Genomic DNA, 20,608 nt, shown 5'->3' with positions numbered 1-20,608 from the left:
AGATTTTGCTGAGTCCACGATGGTGGGTTGAACATTGAGTGCCGTTAGGTGTTTAAGCCACATTTGTGCGGTAGTGATCTTCGCGGGAGGTGAGATCAGAAGGAACTCTGTTTTAAGGGCATTGAGTTTGAGATGATTAGCGGCCAGCCAGGATTGGGTGCTTCTGATCGTTGAGTTCAAGAGCGTGATGTCTTTGGGTGATTGTAGTTTGAGATAAAGTTGGGTGTCATCAGCATACATGTGGAAGTGTACATTGGATTCTTGTAGCAAGGTGGTGAGAGGTTCCATAACTAGGTTGAACAAAGTTGGGGATAGGGAGGATCCTTGTGGTACGCCTAGCGATACAGGTCTTGGCGCGGACATCAAGTTGTTGCTCTTGAATTTCTGCGACCTGTTATGCAGAAAGGACGTGAACCATTTGAGCACAGTTCCAGATAGGCCCATTCTTGTGTTTAATAGTTCAAGTAAATTCTCATGTTTGACGGTGTCAAATGCGGAGGAGAGATCAAGGAGGATGAGGAGGCAGGTATCGTTATGATCTAGGATTTGAAGGGCGTCGTCAATTATGTGAGTCATAGCAGTTTCAGTACTGTGATTTGCTCGGAAGCCTGATTGATGAGAGTTGAGGAGATCAAACTGAGTAATGTGTTTAGTCAATTGTATTTGTGCGCATTTTTCTAGCAGTTTGGCAAGAGTCGGAATGTTGGTAATGGGACGGTAGTTGTTTAGGTCAGAGGGGTCGGCTGTAGGTTTCTTTAGCAAAGGTGTGACTTGTCCAACTTTGAGGGAGTCGGGAATGGTCCCTTGTTGAAGTGAGCTGTTAATGATTTTAGTCCAGAGTGGAAGGAGCGACGGGGTAAGGACTTTGACAGCGTTAGCAGGAAGGGGGTCCGTGAGGTGATTGGATGGTTTCAGAGTGCTGAGCAGTCTGCCAATTTCTTCTTCCGTGTAGGTGACAAAGGTTGACCAAGTGGCATTGTTTTTTGGTTTAGTGGGTGCTATGCAGTGGGGTTTGGGATAGAGGCTTGCGTCCATGAGGAGATCATTCTTTATGTTGTCAGTTTTTTGGTTAAAGAAAGAGGCGAAGTCTTTGCAGGAGGGAGCTTCGCACATAGTGTTGAGAGGTTGGGGTTGTTCTTTGGATTGTGTTCGGATAAGCTCAAACAGCTTTCTCGGACGATTTTTGGCTTGGTCGAGCTGACGGCTGAAGAAGTCTGATTTTGAGCATTTTATTTTCCTGAAGTAGGCATTTCTCTTTTTCTTCAGGGTTTTTAGGTTCAGTGCAGAGGGAGCTGATCTCCAGGTGCGCTCTGCCATTCGCATGGCGCGTCTATCGTCATTGAGACTCCCGTCGTACCAGGGATTGGAAATTTTTGTGGAGGCTTTTTTTAGCTGCAAGGGTGTGACTTCATTAATTATTGAGGTCATAGTGTTAAGATAGTGATCAGTCAAGGATTGGACGTCCTTAACGCCAGTAGGAGGAAGTAGTAAGTTGCAGCTGTTGGGGGGCAGAGAGTTTGAGTTTAGTTTTTTCATGTCTCTTTTCCAGACTTTGGGCCTGGCGGATTGAACAGGGTTAAATTTAACTTTTTCATTGATGAAGAATGTGATAATATGATGGTCTGACCAGTCACAGGGTTGGATAGATTCGAGTTGGATAGAGGCCTCTTTGGAGATGATAAGGTCGAGGATAGAGCCTTTCTCGTGTGTTGGACTGTTGCAAATTTGAGTGAGGTCAAGGGCGTTAAGGAAATTCTTCAGACCTTTTACCACCGCATCATTATGATCGTTCCAGTGGAGGTTGAAGTCCCCAAGGTATATTTGTGTGAGTTGTCGCCCGGAGTTGGTTTAGATCATATCCATGATTTGTTGGGAGAAGGTAAGGTTGTCGCCGGGTGGGTGGTAAACGCCGTGAAGAGTGCAGATCGGTTTGCCCTCACTGATAATATCGAGGCAGATGTATTCACAGGAGGTTGGGGAGGGTAGGGAAGGGGAAGTTACTTTCAAGACAGAGAGGTTGCTCCTGTATATACATGCGATTCCGCCACCTTTTTTATTGCCAGACCTGTCAAGTCTGGTGATGTGGTAGTTGGGGGGAACCAGAATGTCCATTATAGGTGTAGAAGATTCTGTTAGCCATGTTTCAGTCATGATGATTAAGTCAAGATCCAATTTTAGGATGAGTATTGTAGCTTTTATTGGCTCACATGCCGAACAGATATACACGCCATATTTCTTTTGGAGAACAGCGAATTTTTCTCAGTAACTCTGGAATTCTTATTCTATGTAAGTGCCATTATGCTTTTTCACTAGGCGTTCACTCTTCTCCTGTCTCCCTATATAGAGACACTCTGATGTCTGGTTTGTTTAATTAACAGATTCGTCTTGAGAAGCTTTATTTATCCTCCATTATATTCTGCTCTTCAGATTCTCATCTGCCATGCTCAATAGAAGCCTTCACTACTTACAGAAGGTATTTTCCTTTGCTTTCCATATACTTACAGCACTTTGACTTTTTTTATATATATCTTTTCACTTCAATGTTTCAGTATAGCTTTTTTAGCATTTTTCTTTATCTATTATGTTGTCTCATTCCCCCTCATTTTTCCGAGTCCCTCTTTGCCCTCTGGTTAACTCTTTTCCTAGATTCTTCTTCCTAAAATAAATTACGATGCAACCTTAAAAGTTAGTAATAGCATCTTAGGGTTGCTATTTCATGATAATTATGACTTTAAAAAAGATGTTTTCTGTACACACTTTTCACTGATGCTGTCTGTCTATTTGCTTAAGCTTGTGTATACATGTGGAACTTAGACACACACAATTATACTTGTAAAAGAATCAATTTTAGTGTTATGTGTGTCTGATCTAACTCTGAACTTGTTCCAGTATGTATATATCTCTGTATATATATATTTTTGTATATAGATTTGTACATAACTGTTTTTTAATGTGTCTTATATATATGTGTCTATGTGTTTATATTTAACAGGCCTGAAGAAGTCCCTAGTTGGGACAAAACGCGTCGGCTGTATGGTGCTTCATCTAGTTTTTTTAAATAAAGGAAAACCAATCTGAGGAACTTGATGCTTTTTGTGACTCTTTGAAATTGTTTAATCATATGTCAAATGTGGTGGTGCGCCTTTGCTTTTACAATCAATTGATTTAGTTCCGTAAGGAAAGAGTACGGTTACAGTGGGTTCTGTCCAGTGTGCACACGATCCCCCAAGTAGAATACAGGGATATTAGCTATCACACAGGGTTATTTTTTGTTAGGTGCTGCTCTTTAGAAGGTTCCACTGTTAGGTCTTTTGTCTTTATATGCCAAATAGAACTCCACATGTATTGTTTGAGCTGTCAATTTTAGATCTTCTATATTTATGACTGCACTGAGTTTTGCACGTAGCACTTGTCACTTTAAAAAGCAAAAAATGAAACTGTGGCGTCATGTCGTGATCAAGGCTCAACTCGAGCTGAAACGCGTAATGGCGGCATGACAATAAAGAAAGAATATTGAGCACTCATCTGGTGGTCCGTGTCTGTATAAGCGAGTAATCCAGGCAGACAACTGAGTTATATATCACAACAATTTTCCTCTTTGAAGAAAATACCAGGACTCACCGGGATGCTTAATTAATTTTCGCAAGAAAATGCGTCTACACCAAAGCGTTTCGCCTTTCAGCTTGGTCACTGTGTGGCTTGAGAAACAATTCTTCAGGTTACATACACAAGCAACAGTCGACAGTGAAAGAGGACCAGCACAGCACGGAGAGAGAAAATGGATCACCGCAGTTCACGCGATTTTAAAATATCTGACAAATACTAATGAATATGTTAAGTGCAGTAAATATTCATTGTATGTTGTTACTCGCTGTCATATCCCACAGTTTATTAAATAAAATGAATCATTTTACAAATAATTTTTACGCAATTTGAACATTTTGTCTGCAATGCAAGTGAAACATATTTACCATCGTTGAGGTTTTTTTAAAAAAAGGTACATTAACAAAGGTCAAATTATGTATTTGATACAGCAATTATTTGCCCGTATTTTCGCCCATCTCCCTCTTACTGTTTGGTACCTTGATTTTAGTGCAGTTAGTACTATTGACACAAGCCTTACAGCACGTACAACATGATTTAGGGGACTCATGTATGTATTTTTTAAGTATGGAATCTGTTTTTAAAATGTGCCAATTCTGATTAAAGATTTTTCTTACTCTGAATGCCTAGTTGGAAAAGACCTTCATAAATCTAACCTGGCTATCAATTTCTTCACTTTCCTTCGGGTGCAGTAGATTAGATCTTTGCAGGGTTTTGGCAATCGCTTGGCTGATTAGTTTCTTGCTATAGCCCCGTTCCTTGAATCTATTGCTCATCACCTTCTTCTACTTCACAGATTCTTTATCTGTGCTGCAGTTTCTCTTGGCCCTAACCAATTCTCCATAAGGGATGCTATAAATTAGACTGGATGGGTGTGCACTGGTGGCATTTAGGAGACTGTTTCCGGCAGTGTCCTTCCTATGTAACTTAGTAACCAACTGGTTTCTCTGTACTGAAACTTCCACATCCAATAATACTATCTTCTGTCTACTCATATGTGATGAAACTGTAAATTCATATCATTGTTATTAAGAGATGACACAAAGGTTGCAGCTGATTCAGCATTTCCTCTCCAAATTAGAAAAATGTCATCAATAAATCTAGTCCACATCTCAATCTGATCACTCCAGGTCTCCCATTGGATGGACTACTGCTCCTACCACCAGCTCTTGAAAAGATTTGCGTAACTGGGGGCGAAGCAGGTGCTCATCGCTGTTCCTTGTGTCTGTTTATATATCTTTTGTTCAAAGAAGAAATTATTTGTTAAACAATACCATACCATTTCTATCAACATCTCAGTATGGCGTAATAGTGACATGGGCCTGGCACATAGGAAGTGTCTAATGGCCTGGAACCCCAGTTCATGTTTGATGCACGTATACTAACTGGTCACGTCCAATGTAATTTACATGTATTCCTCCTCCCATGTTAACCCATCAATCATCGTTCGAAAATGAGTTGTGTCTTTAAGGTATGCTGTTAAGGCTGTCACAAATGGTCTTAAGTAATGAACAATATATTTAGAAGTCATTTCTAGTTGGGAAGCCATTGAGGAGACTATTGGTCTCCCTGGAGGTTTCTGCGCGTCTATGCAATTTCGGTAGGAGGTACAGGATTGCAGTTCGGGGCTGTTTGCATTGCAGACTCCAATATTCGTTCCACTCTAGAAGACCTCTTTCCAATCCTGCAACATTTCATTGTATTTTAAATTAGAGGCCACCACCTCCGACTTAATTGTTGGTCTATAGCACAACTGATCATTTAATAAACATTCATAGAATGTTGTTACTCGCTGTCATATCCCACAGTTCATTCTATAAAATGAATCATTATACGAATAATTTTTATGCAATTTGAACATTTTGTCTACAATGCAAACAAAGCATATTTACCATTGTTGAGTTTTTTTTTTAAAAACGTTACATTAACAAAGGTCAAATTATGTATTTGATACAGCAATTCTTCACCGGTATTTTCGCCCAATTCACAGATCAACCTTTCTTGGCAGTCGTTTCCATTTTGAGTTCTTTATTTCTTGTGTCATTCAAGGGAGTGTAATGTAGTGAAAATAGCAGCAAATCACTAGCTCAAACATATTTGGTTCTCTGTATCATGTGAGGCACAATGTTAGTATTACTCTGAAAATGTAAAAATATCTGGTAGTTATCAGACCCTTCTAATTTGCTGACGTCAAAATATTCTGGCATTAACATTTGATGAATATATTTATCATACTACCAATAAAATGTTTAAGACAACAGCGTAGTAGACCTAGAACTGGTAAAAAGCACTGCACTTCGCTGCTCCTCCCTTTCTCTTAAGATATCTGTACCTGTACTGAGCTGATAAACCTTCAACAGTAATGAGTTTACCCCACTGTATAAACTCTGTTATTTCTGTCTCCTGTTAACAGCCAAAAGTGTCCCTATCGGAAATCAGCATGCACTTTAAATTAGCTGACTAAAAGGAAGTTCCTAGCTTTCTGCCACCTCAAACTAAATTCATATCAATAGTTACTTGTGGGTGGGGTCTGGAAATCTCAGAGGGCAATAAGTCATTCCTGCAGTATAATTCTTTAGCATGTGATCCTGCTGCTACAGTGGCACAGTGCTTGACAAATAAGTTTCACAGGTTATTACACCATTCTTAAAATATTTTAGTTCCGTTGATCTCATCATAACATACGTACTTTGTAAGGATATATGCGGAGTGCTCTTTAAGTAAGAAGGACAGGGTTATAGCTAGAATTAATAATTCTAGGTGGATAGAAGGGCTATAGAACATGTTTGAGACTATGATTGATGGAAATATTTTGATGTACCTCCTTGGGCCTGGCTTTGCTTTGGGTTGTAAATTTAAATGCCTGATTTCGGAAAGAAGTGCAGAATCCTGTGAAGAATCAACTGGTTAAATGCCCTTGTCATAGAGGTGGTACAATGACATGCTTACAAATACAGCATCCCCAGAAATAAATGAAATGTACAATTCTACATCAGGTTCTTAACAATATTGAAAGCCTTAATTTTCCAACATTTTCAGTAACTCCAGCCCCAGTATTTTTGAGGTCAGGTGATTGTTACAGTGACAGTTTTCAAATAGTTTCGCCAAAAGGATATTTACAGTAAGAAGTAAGTCATTTGTTTTTGCACTTAAACTTTTCTTCCACATGACCTTATAATTATGGCATTACATATTTAATTAAAAATGACGTGTGAGAGAACAATAGTTGTGCCTAAAGGCTGTTCATTTTTATTAATGTGAAATTGTTGCTATTTTGGTTAGTATACAAATTTTGATGGGCTAATTGTTATATGGTTCTGTTAGAAACGAGATCAGTTGCAAGATGATGAAGAAAAGAAAACCACCTTGTTCAGTCAAGAAAGACAGAAAACATTGGACCGGCTTCGAATGTTTAAGCAGGTATTGTAGTGACGCCACAATTTTCTGCATTAAATGTCTTGTTTCGTCATTACTCAGTTTTTAGTTTATCGATTTGGCTAGATAATCATGCTACACTCCGCCATTTTGAGTCCTTCCCTAACTGCTTATAAGTGACACCTAACCAGCAATCTCACTTGCTGGATCTATTATGGCTTGAAGCTACTATGATAATTTTATCTCCTTAAAATCATGCATCGTATCTGCATTCCAGCTGCTAAACCTGTCTAGACCATTGTTTCCTCTAGTGTGCTCTTGTTGTCTGTGTTTTGTTTGCGCTTCAAACTAAGGGTAATGTCCTCCAGTCCTTAATCTCTAAGATAGAAAGTTCATTTGAAACCTGTGGCATTTTTTCTGTGGCTGTACAAGTCACTATTTCACTTTTCTCTTGTATGGATTTATAACTTTTTTAAATCATAGTTGTAAAGATTCAATGGCACAATATAGCACAGTTTTTCTAGCCTTATCCTGGAATGTTAGGCAGACAAGAAGCTCCTTATTGTAAGTCCTATTGTTAGAGGATATTTTCAGTTATATCCCCAATATCAACCTATTATCTCACATTTGTGAGTCGACAGTGAAAATGTCATATATAACCTCAGAAGCAACGTTGGTTGGTGCCTGTAAAATATTTTATCTGATAGAGACTTCTAGCCACAGATTCCTTACCTGTGAATTTCCCCAGGCATCAGTATGGATCTTGAAGATTATTCATGAGCAGTACCCTTGCACGCTGGTAGGTGGCGTCACTCGGCTTCGCATGGAGTCGTCTATGCCGGAAGTGACGCCTTCGGCACCTATATAGGCACACTGACGTTGGTTCTTTTCTTTCCACGCAAGCCAGTGCTGATCTGAAGAAGAGCAACTCCTCTATTGTTTTTTGACAGAGTTTTTTCACAGTTTTTTCGACTGTTTTCGAAGTATTACCTCCTGATATGTTGAGATGTCATCTAGTAAGACAGGTTTCCAGCCTTTCAGCGCCTGTCCCCGGTCGATGTCGGTGACGAAGCGCAGCATGACACAAAGTCGTGCCCCGATTGCCAGTCCATGGCATGAAGGCTTTCAACGTTCCCTAAAGTTGCTTGCGGCCTGGCACGCAACCTTGGGGAAATCTTGGTCGAAGGGAGGTTCCCGGGTACATTCACAGATCCCGAAATCCTCTATGTTCCATTCGAAATCCTCCGGACACTCCGGTCAGAGGCACAAGAAAATGACGTCAAAACGCTCTTCGACTTCTCATCTGTCAGCCATCAAGATAAGGGAGCTTTGGATCTCAAGGCATAGTTCTTCGGAGCTTGCACCCGGGCCGACTCCGAGCCGCCCCAACTTTCCGGGAGCTACAACAACCCCTGACCACCTCAAAGAGTTTTATGAGACCCTGCAGGTTCAGAGGGAGCCCCTTCTGATTTTGTGCCAGTGGTTCCAGCCCCTCTCCACTAGCCCCCCAAGGATCCATTCCTGGATCCGGACTGACACTGTTCATACCATCTCGACCTTCCCCAATGCCGGTCTTCGGGCCGGTACTCCCAGCACCACCGGCACCATCTTCATTGAATCCCCAGAGCCAGATTTGTGACGCTGACTCCGACACCAGCAGGAACCACACTTCCTAAATTGGAGCCTGAGCCTCATTCCTATGGACAAGGACTCTGGTAGGAATGGAAGGAGTCGCTGGACCCTGAAGAATACCAGCATTACATAGAAGACCCTAATGTGGACTGTACTGAGAAACTGGGTGACGCCAGTGACTGGATACTTCTCTAGATACTGGTATACTTTCTCCCCTTACCATAGCTACATAGGAGGGAGCCTTGTATGCAGTGGTGGTCTAGAGGACTGCTGAGGTCCTTGACCTTCAGTTGCCCTCGGTGGCAGTCAAGACCAACATCTTGACAGAGGTGTTGGAACCGGGAGTCTCCTCATCAGACCCACTGCTCCCGTTCAATGATTCCCTCAATGACGTCCTGTTGGGGACCTGGTCCAAACCAAAACAGGGCTCCTGTAAATTGGACGATCGCCCATCGCACCCTGCCAGGGATCCAAACTTCCTCATCCATCACCCTACCTCGGAGAGCTTGGTGGTCCAAGCCTTGACTTTCCAGGGCACATTCCCTGCCGCTCCCACAGACAGGGAACACAAAAGACTGAACTCTTTAGGGAAGAAAATGTTTTATTCTGCCAGCCTAGCATTGCGGTCTGTTAACACTGCATGGCTTTTGGGCGGTGTCTCCCACACTCTGTGGGACACAGTTACGCAAGTGCTGCCACAGGTCCTGGAGGAGGCTTGTGCCGTTCTCTGGTAGACTGTTGCCAACAGGAGAGACTCAGCAAAGTTCACAATTTCTTGTGGATTGGACATAACCGACTCACTGGGCAAAGCGGTTCAGTTGACAGTGGCCCTCGGGCACCACGTCTGGTTGAGAAACAACTGTATTTTCGGGGGATGTCCAAGCTTCACTTATGGACATGCCATTCGATGGCACTCGTCTTTTCGGGAATAAGCCAGACTCGGTCCTGGAGTGCTTTAAGGACACGCAGGATATGGCCAAATCCTTGGGCCTCTCGCCTGTCACACATCACCCCGAGTCTGCATTTCACTCCTTTTGTAGCTGCGAAAGGGGCTTTCAGCCACGCCAATACCATGCCAGCCACTGAAGCGCACATGCTTCCCAGTCTCTTTGTTGATGAGGGCACAGTACCCACAGACCTCGTGGGTCAGGTAGCCAGTGGTGGTTCATTAATGCAAATATAAGGTGAACTTATTATTTACTGCAGTATTGGAGCTTACATAGATTCACATGCCTGAATCATTCCCCGTCGTCGAGACGGGAGTCTCAGTACATAAAAAAGCAATGCTTAGCAGTATAGCAAACTGAAAGTGGCCTAGGCCCATTTCCCTTTTGCACCCCATAACGCTTGTTAAGTAAAAAGGACCAAACTTTTCTCTGAACCAATCAGAGCTCCTCACCCTCTAGAACCCTCCTGAGAGAACCTTTTGCTCCTCAGATTTTCTACCGCACGTTGTGCTAGGAAGTCTCCTTTGAGCTCTGCTCAAACTCTTCAATTCAACTCACTTTGACTGGGATTTGAGCTCTTTTCTTTTCCAGATTTATTTGATGTTTCTTATTCTTCTACCATGGCTGACAAGGAGAAAAATTAAAGATTATTTAGAGCTTATGCCACCTGGTCTAAAAAAAGACTCTAAACCGATGACCCTCAGAAAGACTGCATATACTGCCTCTATCCAGCCCATCAGGCGAAGGATTGTAAGGTATGTCGTACCTTCTCAAATAAAATCTTGAGAAATCATGACGGTAGACTACTACTTTGGCTTCAGAAGGTTAAGGCCAGGAAGGAGATCCTCTCAAGTGATAGTGAGGAGAAGTCCTCTTCGTCTAGGAGATCTCAAAAAAGAAGCAGATCTCCTAAGGCTTATACCTGAGGTGAGAGACCTGAGAATGCCCTTGAAAAGACCACTCCAGGGTCTTCAGGGCGCAGTCCCTCAAAATCTCCTTCAGGCAAAGCTAAGGAGTAGAAGGGTCATGCTTCAGAGGTAAAACAAGTAAAGAAAACTACCTCAGAGCCTTCAAAATCTACTCCCAGGGTCAAGATTACTATCAGGGAGCGTCGACGAGGAAAATGACCTCATCGTCGACAAAAACGGCATCATCGTCGACGAAGCATGAGGTAAAGGCTGTTTCTAAAGCTTTATCGCCGTCGACAGCGTCGACGACAACCATGGCTACACTCAACGACGGCGATAACGACCACGGGTCCGTCAACGACGACGGTGACTACAACGTCGACTATAGCGTCGACGACTATGAATTCGTCGATGACGACGATCTCGTCGACCGGCTCTACGAAGGAAAAAAACCCAGAAAAGCGTTTTTTGGCCTGGAAAAGAACAATCACACCAGAAATTACATTTCCAAGTAAGGTGTCTCCATTAGTTCCTTCTTACCTTCTAGAGGAAGAGGACCCAGAGGACGAGGATGAAGGTGGTCTGTTTGGATATGCTAGTAGCCCATCGCAGTTAAGGGGGAAATACCAGGAAGAATACTCGGAGGATGAGTATGATTTAATACAGGATCATCCCCAACAACAACAAGAATACCACCAGGAACATCACAAGGAGGTGACAAGTGTACTGTCTTCTTTATTGAAGGATCTACAAGTCATGTTGGAAGGTTATTAGAGAAGATATCCGGTGCCTCAGGCCTCTAAGGAAATTCCCGAGGTTACGCTTCGGCCACGCTCTGTACCAGGTACACCAGTGCGAAGGCGGGAGATCTTGCCGGAGCCTCTCCCAAAATCTCCACCACCAAGATCTCAGCATGATCCACATACCAGAGATGATGACCATGAAGATGGACAGATTACGGACCCTAGCAGAGAGTGGGACGATTATCTCATTCCGTCACCTTCGTCTCCTGCACCGAAACCTGTGGATTCTCCACCGGGGGACATTGGTGGGTTTCATAACCTGATGGAAAGGGCCACTAAAAGATTCACACTTACAGTGATGGAGGATAAAGCTGAATGTTTCTTATATGACTTCTAAGAACCTTATCGAAGATCTGTCCGGTCCTTGCCTATTGTAAGTCACATTCGGGAGGAAGGCCTAAAGTTTATGGAAACGCCAGCTACAGTGACTCCGGTGCTCGCAGACTGGACAAAAAAATATAAAGCGCCTGCAGATGCTCCAGCGTGTCTTTTGGGTCATCCCAAACCGGACTCCGATATTACACAGGCGGCGCAACAGAAATCGAGAAATCCGTCAGCTCCAATTACGGCACCCTCAGACAGAGAAGGTAGGAGGCTGGACAACGCAGGGAAGAGATTTTCCTCAATGTCGGCTCAACTTGTGAAAGCTGCAAATGCCCTGGCCATTCTGGGGAGATAGGACAGACAAATGCGGTGCGACCTTTGCCATATATTGACCGTGTACCAGAACCAGTGAGACAAGAGGCCAGGAAAATTCTTCTGGAGGGGGAAAGGACTTCGGCAGAAGTCATAGATTGCGCTATGGATATAGAGACTACGGCATTTAGATCTCTGGGAGGAGCAGCGGTGCTGCGCAGACAAGGGTGGTTAAGAGCGACGGCTTTTAGACCGGAGGACCAGAATAAGATCTTAGACCTTCCCTTCAACGGTGAAGATTTATTTGGCAAGCATATTGATAACACACTACAGAGTATCAAAAAAGATACTGATACTGCTAGAAGCATTAGGAACTCTGCAATACAGAAAGGTTCCTTTTCGAGGCTCTAAGGGTAGGGAACAATCATCTTACAGAGGTGGATATCAGCAAGGAAGACATTCCTCTTACTCCACCTCATCTCAGCCCTATCGTCAGCAGTATACACAACGACAATCAGGAGTTTATACAAAATCGACTCCGAGAGGCAAAGGAGGTCATCGGGGGAAAGACAACACCCGACGACAAAGACAACCTTCAAATTCCGGCTACACCGACTTTACTGAGATCGCATGTTCCCCTGAGTGGAAAGATTGCTCATTATTTTCAAAATTGGCAAGAAATAACTACGGACCAATGGGTCCTCAACATTTTTCAATTCGGCCACACTGTAGAATTTCTACAGATGCCTCCTTGTACACCACCGGTGCATCAGAAAGTCAATCATTTGCATCAAATCTGGAAGGAGATTCGGACAATGCTCCGAAAGGGAGCAATAGAACCAGTGCCAAACTCCCAAAAAGGAAAGGGGTTTTACCCCCGATTTTTTTCTAGTCAAGAAGAACATCCTCCAATGGCGTCCTATTCTGGATCTCAGATCCCTAAACACCTATCTCAAAAAACAGTCGTTCAGGATGGTTTCTCTTCAGGACATCCTTCTACTATTGAACCCAGGAGATCATATGACCACTTTAGATCTACAGGATGCGTACTTTCACGTCCCCTTCCATCTTTCACACAGGCAGCACCTTCAGTTCATGGTAGCCGGAGAACATTACCAATTCAATTTACTGCCATTCGGCCTGAAGTCAGCGCCAAGAGTGTTCACAAAATGCCTGGCTCCAGTGGCGGCTGTTTTAAGGATACAAAAACATTAAATATTTCCTTACCTGGACGACTGGTTAGTCAAGGCACCATCAGAAGCACTAGCCTGAGCGTCAACAAAGGCTTGCATAGATTTGTTTGCCAAACTAGGTTTGACTCTACACGAGGAAAAATCATCCCTTCGACCAACAAAACTGATCACTTTTTTGATACGGAGAGAAACAAGGCGTTTCCCTCCAAAGAAAGACAGCTGAAGATTGTGTCTCTCTATCCAAGACTTTATAAAAAGAAAGTGTCTTTCAATACGCAGGTACAAGTCATTACTGGGAATAATGTCATCTTGCATTCCCCTCGTGCCTCACTGCAGGTTAAGAATGTGCCCGTTGCAAGAACAGCTCGATCTACAATGGCGTCAAGCGGAGGGATCCTTCGAAGACGTTGTCCAAGTAACACCAGTCATGGTTCAAGCAGCGACATGGTGGACACAAGAACAAAATGTCTCTCAAGGTCTTTCATTTCTTACAATACCAGCTCCATTGGTAGTGACTACAGATGCGTCCCTAGAAGGATGGGGAGAATTTCTTCAAGACTTTCAAGTCAGCGGTCGTTGGAAGTTGCACGAGCAGCAATTACACATAAACTTGCTGGAGCTCAGGGCACTCCGCTTCCCATTACAGGTTTTCCTGCCAAGGATAAGGGATTCGTCGGTGTTTATAAGAACGGACAACACAACTGCGATGCACTACTTAAACAAACAAGGAGGAACAAGATATCGCTCCCTTTCTCAAGAAGCCCAGAAAATATGGGAATGGGCACTACAGCAGGGGATATCCTTAACAGCAGAACATCTCCCAAAGGATCAAAACATCAAGGCAGGCACTCTCAGCAGGCTCAAGTCGTCCTGCCACGAGTGGGAGCTGGACCAGGGGATCCTAAACAACATTTTACGAAGATGGGGAAAACCAACAGTAGACCTCTTCGCCACAAGGGAGAACAAGAAATGCTGGTTCTTCGCAAGCTGGCTTCCCCAGAGGGGATCTTGGGGAATACGTTTTCGATGGCATGGTCCGGCGTATTTGCCTACGTTTTTCCTCCAATTCCTCTCCTGCCGCGAGTACTTGTGAAGATCAAGAAAGAGCTGTGCAGGCTGATCCTGATAACCGACAACACTGGCTCACAGAACTGCTGCTGCTGTCGGAGGCCCGTCCAGTTCGTCTCCAACCAATTCCATCACTTCTGACAATGTCCCAAGGACAAGTGCTCCATCCGGACCCGAGATCCTTGCGATTAGCGGCCTTTCTCCTGAGCTCTGTGAATTTCAGCATCTAGATATCTCAGAAGAGTGTAAAAACATCCTGTCAAAAGCTAGAGCGGATAGTACCAACAAAACCTACAGGATGAAGTGGAAAAGGTTTTGTCTCTGGTGTCAGAGAAGTAAAATTCATCCTCTAACTGCAGCACCTCATGAAATTATCCAATACATCTTACTTTTAGCCAAATCGGGATTGGCTCACGCTTCTATTAAGGTGCATTTAGCCGCTATATCCCGCTACAGAAGGTCTACCTCTGGCCCATCCTTATGGTCAACGAGGATCATCAAACAATTTATGAAGGGATTGTTCAGAGTTTTTCCTCCAATAAAGCCTCCACCACCACTTTGGCGTCTAAACATAGTTCTGTCACAATTAATGAAGCAGCCTTTCGAACCTATACACAGGGCAGATATTAAATTCCTATCATGGAAGGTGGCGCTTCTCATCGCTCTAACGTCAGCGAGACGAGTTGGAGAACTACAGGCTCTCACAATTCAAGCCCCTTTTTTGCAATTTAAAGAAGACAGTATGATTCCTAGGACTAACCCAAAATGTTTTCCTAAAGTTCCAACTGACTTTCATTTAAATGAATCATTAGTCTTAAAACGCTTCTTTCCTCAACCAGTAACAGCGTGGGAAAGTGTTTTACATTCGCTGGATGTACAGCGATGTCTCAAGTTCTATTTACAAGAGACTAAGAGCTTTCGCAAGTCTTCACAGCTTGTCGTCGCTTTCAGCGCACCCAGAAAAGGTTTCCCTTTATCAAAACGTGGGATTGCCAGGTGGATTTCCAGTGCGATTGTTTACTGTCACCAAGCTGCTGGAAAACCTCTGGATGTACGAGTTTGTGCTCAGTCAACGAGAGCAGTGTCCACATCCACTGCATTATTTGCAGGAGTGCCAATCCAGGACATCTGCAGGGCAGCAACCTGGACATCTACGCACACCTTCACTAGGCACTACTGCTTAAAAGCGGCTGCAGAGACAGGTGTGGCAGTGGGAGAAGCGGTGCCGAGAAATATCATCCAATAACGGTGAGCCCCTTTTACATCCCTCCTTTCTTTTTCTTGAATTCGTCTGAGCCTGGCAGTGAATGGCCGTTCACTGCCAGGCTGAGACTAATTCAGACGTCCCACTACAGCTCTCCAAAGTGATCGCTACGGCGGCACATAGCTCAAATTTCTCCACCGGCTGGTGAAGAAAACCTCCATTAATTGCTCAAGAATCTTCTGTGTTAGGATATCTCCAAAAGGGTGTCGGCTGACACCGAATCCTCCAACGGCTATTGAAGATACTTCTAGCTATTCACGTTCTCAGGCTGTCGTTTTCCTATTGTCCTGATGAAGACCCGCTCCAGATGCAAATAATTCTGCACTAACATCTAGGGTTGAAACGTCGACGTTGCTTTTGTCAATCCGTCCATCATAAGTCACAACACAAGAAAAAAGAAAATAATATGATTATTGTGACTAATTCTTCATAAAAATGGACTGATGAAAATTTATGTTTTTCCATATTTCTAAATGTCATCTTCACTTATTCTTGTATAGCACGGCCATCACCTGTCACTACTAGTCACTAAATATTTCACCCTGTATGTGATTTTATGTCATTTCTGTCCCTGACAGCCACTTTTTACAAATTGATTTCTATAATAAGAAGAACTTTTCAACATGAGAATTGTTGTGTGTATCCTTACATGTCATACCGTAAATGCTGACTGAGTGAATTATATAAAGAATAATTATGTTTACGAATATAGCAAAGAAATTGACTCACATCCGACAGAACCATTTGGTTTTGTTTAACTTTAATACCCAGGTTCTGAGGGTTACTGGGATACCCCATTATCTCTAATTGCTATTCTGATTCAGTCATGTGAATCTATGAAAGCTCCAATACTGGAGTAAGAAAACAAGTTACTTACCTATAACTGTGGTTCTCCAGTATTGGAAGCTTTCATAGATTCACATGCGACCCACCCTCCTCCCCTGAGAGGCTCACCTTGGATTCAGCACTTAAAGTGTTTTAATGCACAAGTGCGCGAAAATCTGAGGAGCAAAAGGTTCTCTCAGGAGGGTTCTAGAGGGTGAGGAGCTCTGATTGGTTCAGAGAAAAGTTTGGTCCTTTTTACATAACAAGTGTTATGGGTTGCAAAAGGGAAATGGACCTAGGCCTCTTTCTGTTTGCTATACTGCTAGCATTGCTTTTTTATGTACCGGAGACTCCCGTCTCGACGCTGGGGAATGATTCAGGCATGCGAATGTATGAAAGCTTCCAATACTGGAGAACTTCAGTTACAAGTAAGTAACTTGTTTTCTTCTTAGGGATCAACTGTCCTTTCCTTGGGTGTTATGTTTTCACGCAGGTGTACCACTCCGAGTTAGTGAAGGGGTTTAGAGGTGTTGCTATTCTCCTTTCGCCACAGCCTAACAATCTAATTCAGATGCACTTGGCTTGATAACTTTTGCCACTATGTGGTGGTGGCTGGGCTACTATATGGCAAACTGATTTCTTTGATCAGTGCATACACACCCCATCTTTTGTAGAAACTATTAGCCTGTTAGTGGGCTTTTAGAATGATTACGTGTAGGCCACTGTGTGTTTGGAGGGGATTGGAATGGGGTGGCAGACAATAAATACAATCAGCGGCAATACTAGCAAAATTCTTGAGAGCATTGGTTCTAACTCTGTGTGGTGTCCTTCCATTGGCAAGAACAGCGATTCACCTTTTATTCTGGTGCTTGTGGCCCTTTTTTTGTCTTGATTATGTTTTTAATCCCTAATTCTGATCTACCGATAGTAACGGGAACCCAAATACTGGTCTGTGGTTTGTCCGACCACACCCATGTTTGAGTCAACTTTATGGCGGGATCCGAAATGGACCGTGCCCACATTACGCTTGAGAGCGTAGTGGCTACAAGATGCACACTGTAAAGATTACATTGTAGATGCTATTGCGTCATATAACCCAATAAACCAAGGGATGGTGACTTGTTCCTGGTGTGTTCTGAAAAGCATTTATACTAGCCACCCTTAAGGGGGATATCATCCGCTTTCTGGGAAGAAGCTTCAGCGACAAGAGGAGGTGTTAGAATTGGAAGTACGTATCCTCCTATTAAAACAGGCAGCATACAGTTTCTCCCAGATCATCCACACTTAGGGATCTTTTCCACACTAAAACATTTCTGCAACACATTTTACTGGATGATTGAAGAAATATTGCTAGAAAAGCAGAGTCGCTTCTACAACTGGGGTGATAAGACTAGTAAAACCACACATCCCCTCTGTCTTACTATAGCTAGCCATGACTCCATTTCAGGCATAACCGTTAATAATGGAGAGTTGGTTACTGTAGAGAAAAATATTGTACATTGCTTTGCAATGTACTACACAGATTTATTCTCGTGGACGGATATTATAGACTCTGACACTTTAGATAGGTGTAAAGCAGATCTCGCCACACAATAGAAATAGATTTGGCCACTCTAGAGGGGAAACATATTAAAGAAAAACTAGCAGAGGTTGTAGGCCAATTACAAGTGGGGAAAGCTCTGGGACCCAATGTATTCCCAGCTGAATTTTTCAAATCCTTTGTGGCCAAGCTCATAAATCCATCATTGACTGTGTTGGTGCAGTCTGTGGCATCCGGCAGACTTCTGCCAGACTTTCGCAGGGCTAAAATGTTTATTCATAAACCTGTTAGGGACCCCTAAACAATGTGCATCATATTGACTGATCTCCTTATTGAATGTAGATGTCAAGATTCTACTGAAAGCCATGGCCGATCCCTTTAAAAAAAATATATAATGAACTGTGTGGTCCAGAAGGATTAATTGCTATTTATGCCACAAAGGGCCACTCAACATAACATTCAACTTCTCCTTAATGCTCAGGAGGAGAAGATAGATCCAAAGGTGGTGCTTCTGCACATTAACATTGGCCTGGGCACAAATAGGTACATGCTGGCACTGTTGTGGTTAGGGCTCTTGATTGCTGTAGGAGGATTATCTTGAACCCCGACCCAAGAAAGAAGGACATAGAACTGGACTTGTGTGGTCTCTCCAGTCCTAACCTCTGTAATGGGAACTTCATAGACTGAAATATTTACCTCTGATACTGAACAATGTTTGTCTTTGGATCATGTGGTGATACTTGATGAGTGTTTTAGGGTGCAGCACAATAATTTCTGACATAGTTTGTTTTATTAGAAGAAAATCTATGAAACAAATCTTTTAAATTGGAGCACCCAGGACCAAAGATGTACAATGTTGACTGGGGTGAGCTGCGAGACCATACCTGATCTTGTGATCACAGTCGGCCACAAAAGGTGCTTAGGTTCGGGTCTGTTGTGCCACGTAGGATAACTTTGTCTTTTAGTTTTCCATTTCTTCTATAGATAATATTTTCTTTTTTCTTCACAAATGTTTAACACTTGATCCTCCAAAACAGTCAAGACTGAGGTTTTTCTCTCCCTGGTTATCAGTCTAGTTTCATACACCTGCTCTCCTTCCTTTAACTAAATTGCAGCTGTCCTTAGTTCAAATGAATTTATAGGTTTGATGCAACTTACTTGACTAGAGTGAAATTAAAAGATAAATTGGATTATTTTTTGGTGGTCGTTTACAGTGTTTGGGTAGCATGTCTAATGGGTAAGTAGCTTTTTCTTTCAATTGACTATATTTGTCTCCTGTGCTATAATCTAATTCATGTAAAAATAATGCAAAACATCCATAGGAATAGTGAAATTATGTAATGTTTTCCATCTACAGGTTGCTATTGCTGTCTTATTGAAAAAAGATGTTAAAAAATATATATGTATTTTTTTATTTTAGCGTTACCCAGGGCAGGTGATACTTAAATCAACAAGATTGCGGTTGGCTCATTCAAGAAGGAAAGGTTTAGCATATTCCATGGATGAACCACAGTCTCTCCAAGTAACCAAGAATATGCAGCAAGCAAATGAAAGGGATCAACCGAGAGAGGTTGCCAGTGCTTTGGAAGTTCAGCCACTTGGGTGTCTGCCACGGCTGGAAGATGCAGCATTACCTCTTACCTTCATTACCTCATTGGATCCTGAAATGACTCCACGTTCTTTTCCAAAGGAGGACAGATTGGAATCAGAGTGGGAAACATGCAGGCAGTCTTGTCCTCCACCTCCAGCGCCACCCCCACCACCACCTCCACCCCCACTTCCTGCGAAGGAGGACCCCACCGATTTTGTAGAAAAAGGGGTCAGTACTGTGAAAAAAGAAAAGGTTGATACTGTGGTTCTAAATTCCACAAGTCTACCCTCAGCACATCATTTGGACAGTGGTCAGCTTCTTAATGCTAGAAGAAAATTAAAGAAGACTGAGGCTCTGGAAGGTGGGCCACGTAGGAGAGGTAAGAAAATATTATTTCTTTCACATAGTATTATGAATGACAGATTGGTTTTATTTAACATAAGGGCACAATTCAGCACACTGAAACACTTGAGACCTAATTTAGAAGAAATGTGCTTGCCTTTACCTATTCCGATATATATCACATCAACTGTGCACTCCACCTGCTTCCTTGTCAACCACATTCTTGAATAGTTATATAAATTGATGCATTTTGTGTGATTATAATTCTAGACCAGAATATTTTCAGTGCTAAGCAGCTGTACTATTTTGTGCACCTGGTGGAGACTGCAAAAGTACAAGTAAGCGGAATTTAGATCCCCTCTGGTGCTTGTAGCAAGTAGATATTGCTAGTAAGGGTCAGCTTACATGCTATCCAGATGCCAATCCCAGCTCATTTGCCCACCCACTGACATATAACATTACAGTGCTAATGTATCATCAAGTTAAACTAGACTTGGCAGCTGTGGAAAGGTAAGTACAGCCATCTCCATGGTGCTTGGGACATTGTGATGTTAGCCCAGTGTTATGCAAATTAGTGCTTGATGGTTGATTCTCTGGTATGTCGCCCAGTGGATTGTTTTATACACGTGTTACACGCCCTGGTGATCTGGCAAAACTTGTATCGTGGATGCATTGCACTGCATGAGGGCACCTTTGGGCTCACTCTTACACTCCCAACACAGTGACAGTCTGGGTAGCATTCTACCTGTTATCTGGATAGGGCTGTAGATAGAAGGGGAGCAACTGCCACGTCTTCCTCAGGCCACAGCATACGCTTGCAGTCTGTTGATCTGATTCTGAGTATTGCAGAATTACTGCTTGATCCATTCCATAAATTTCTG

The 20,608-nt window shown here is 42.9% G+C and overlaps 1 protein-coding gene across 2 annotated transcripts in view; it reads left to right on the top strand.

Moving 5' to 3' along the window:
• JMY (junction mediating and regulatory protein, p53 cofactor) overlaps positions 1–20,608 on the top strand; it is a 573,379-nt gene that overhangs the window by 477,587 nt on the left and 75,184 nt on the right. For both annotated transcript variants that reach the window (XM_078675206.1, XM_078675207.1), the window contains exons 8-9: positions 6,928–7,023; positions 19,215–19,764. In XM_078675206.1, coding sequence (XP_078531332.1) covers positions 6,928–7,023; positions 19,215–19,764 — 646 coding nt within the window. The remainder of the gene's footprint in view (positions 1–6,927; positions 7,024–19,214; positions 19,765–20,608) is intronic.

The sequence above is a fragment of the Lissotriton helveticus genome, chromosome 2_1 (assembly GCF_964261635.1).
Source record: "Lissotriton helveticus chromosome 2_1, aLisHel1.1, whole genome shotgun sequence".
Classification (NCBI taxonomy): domain Eukaryota; kingdom Metazoa; phylum Chordata; class Amphibia; order Caudata; family Salamandridae; genus Lissotriton; species Lissotriton helveticus.
Note: the sequence above shows the minus strand (reverse complement) of the source record. Positions and strands in the feature narration are given on the sequence as shown.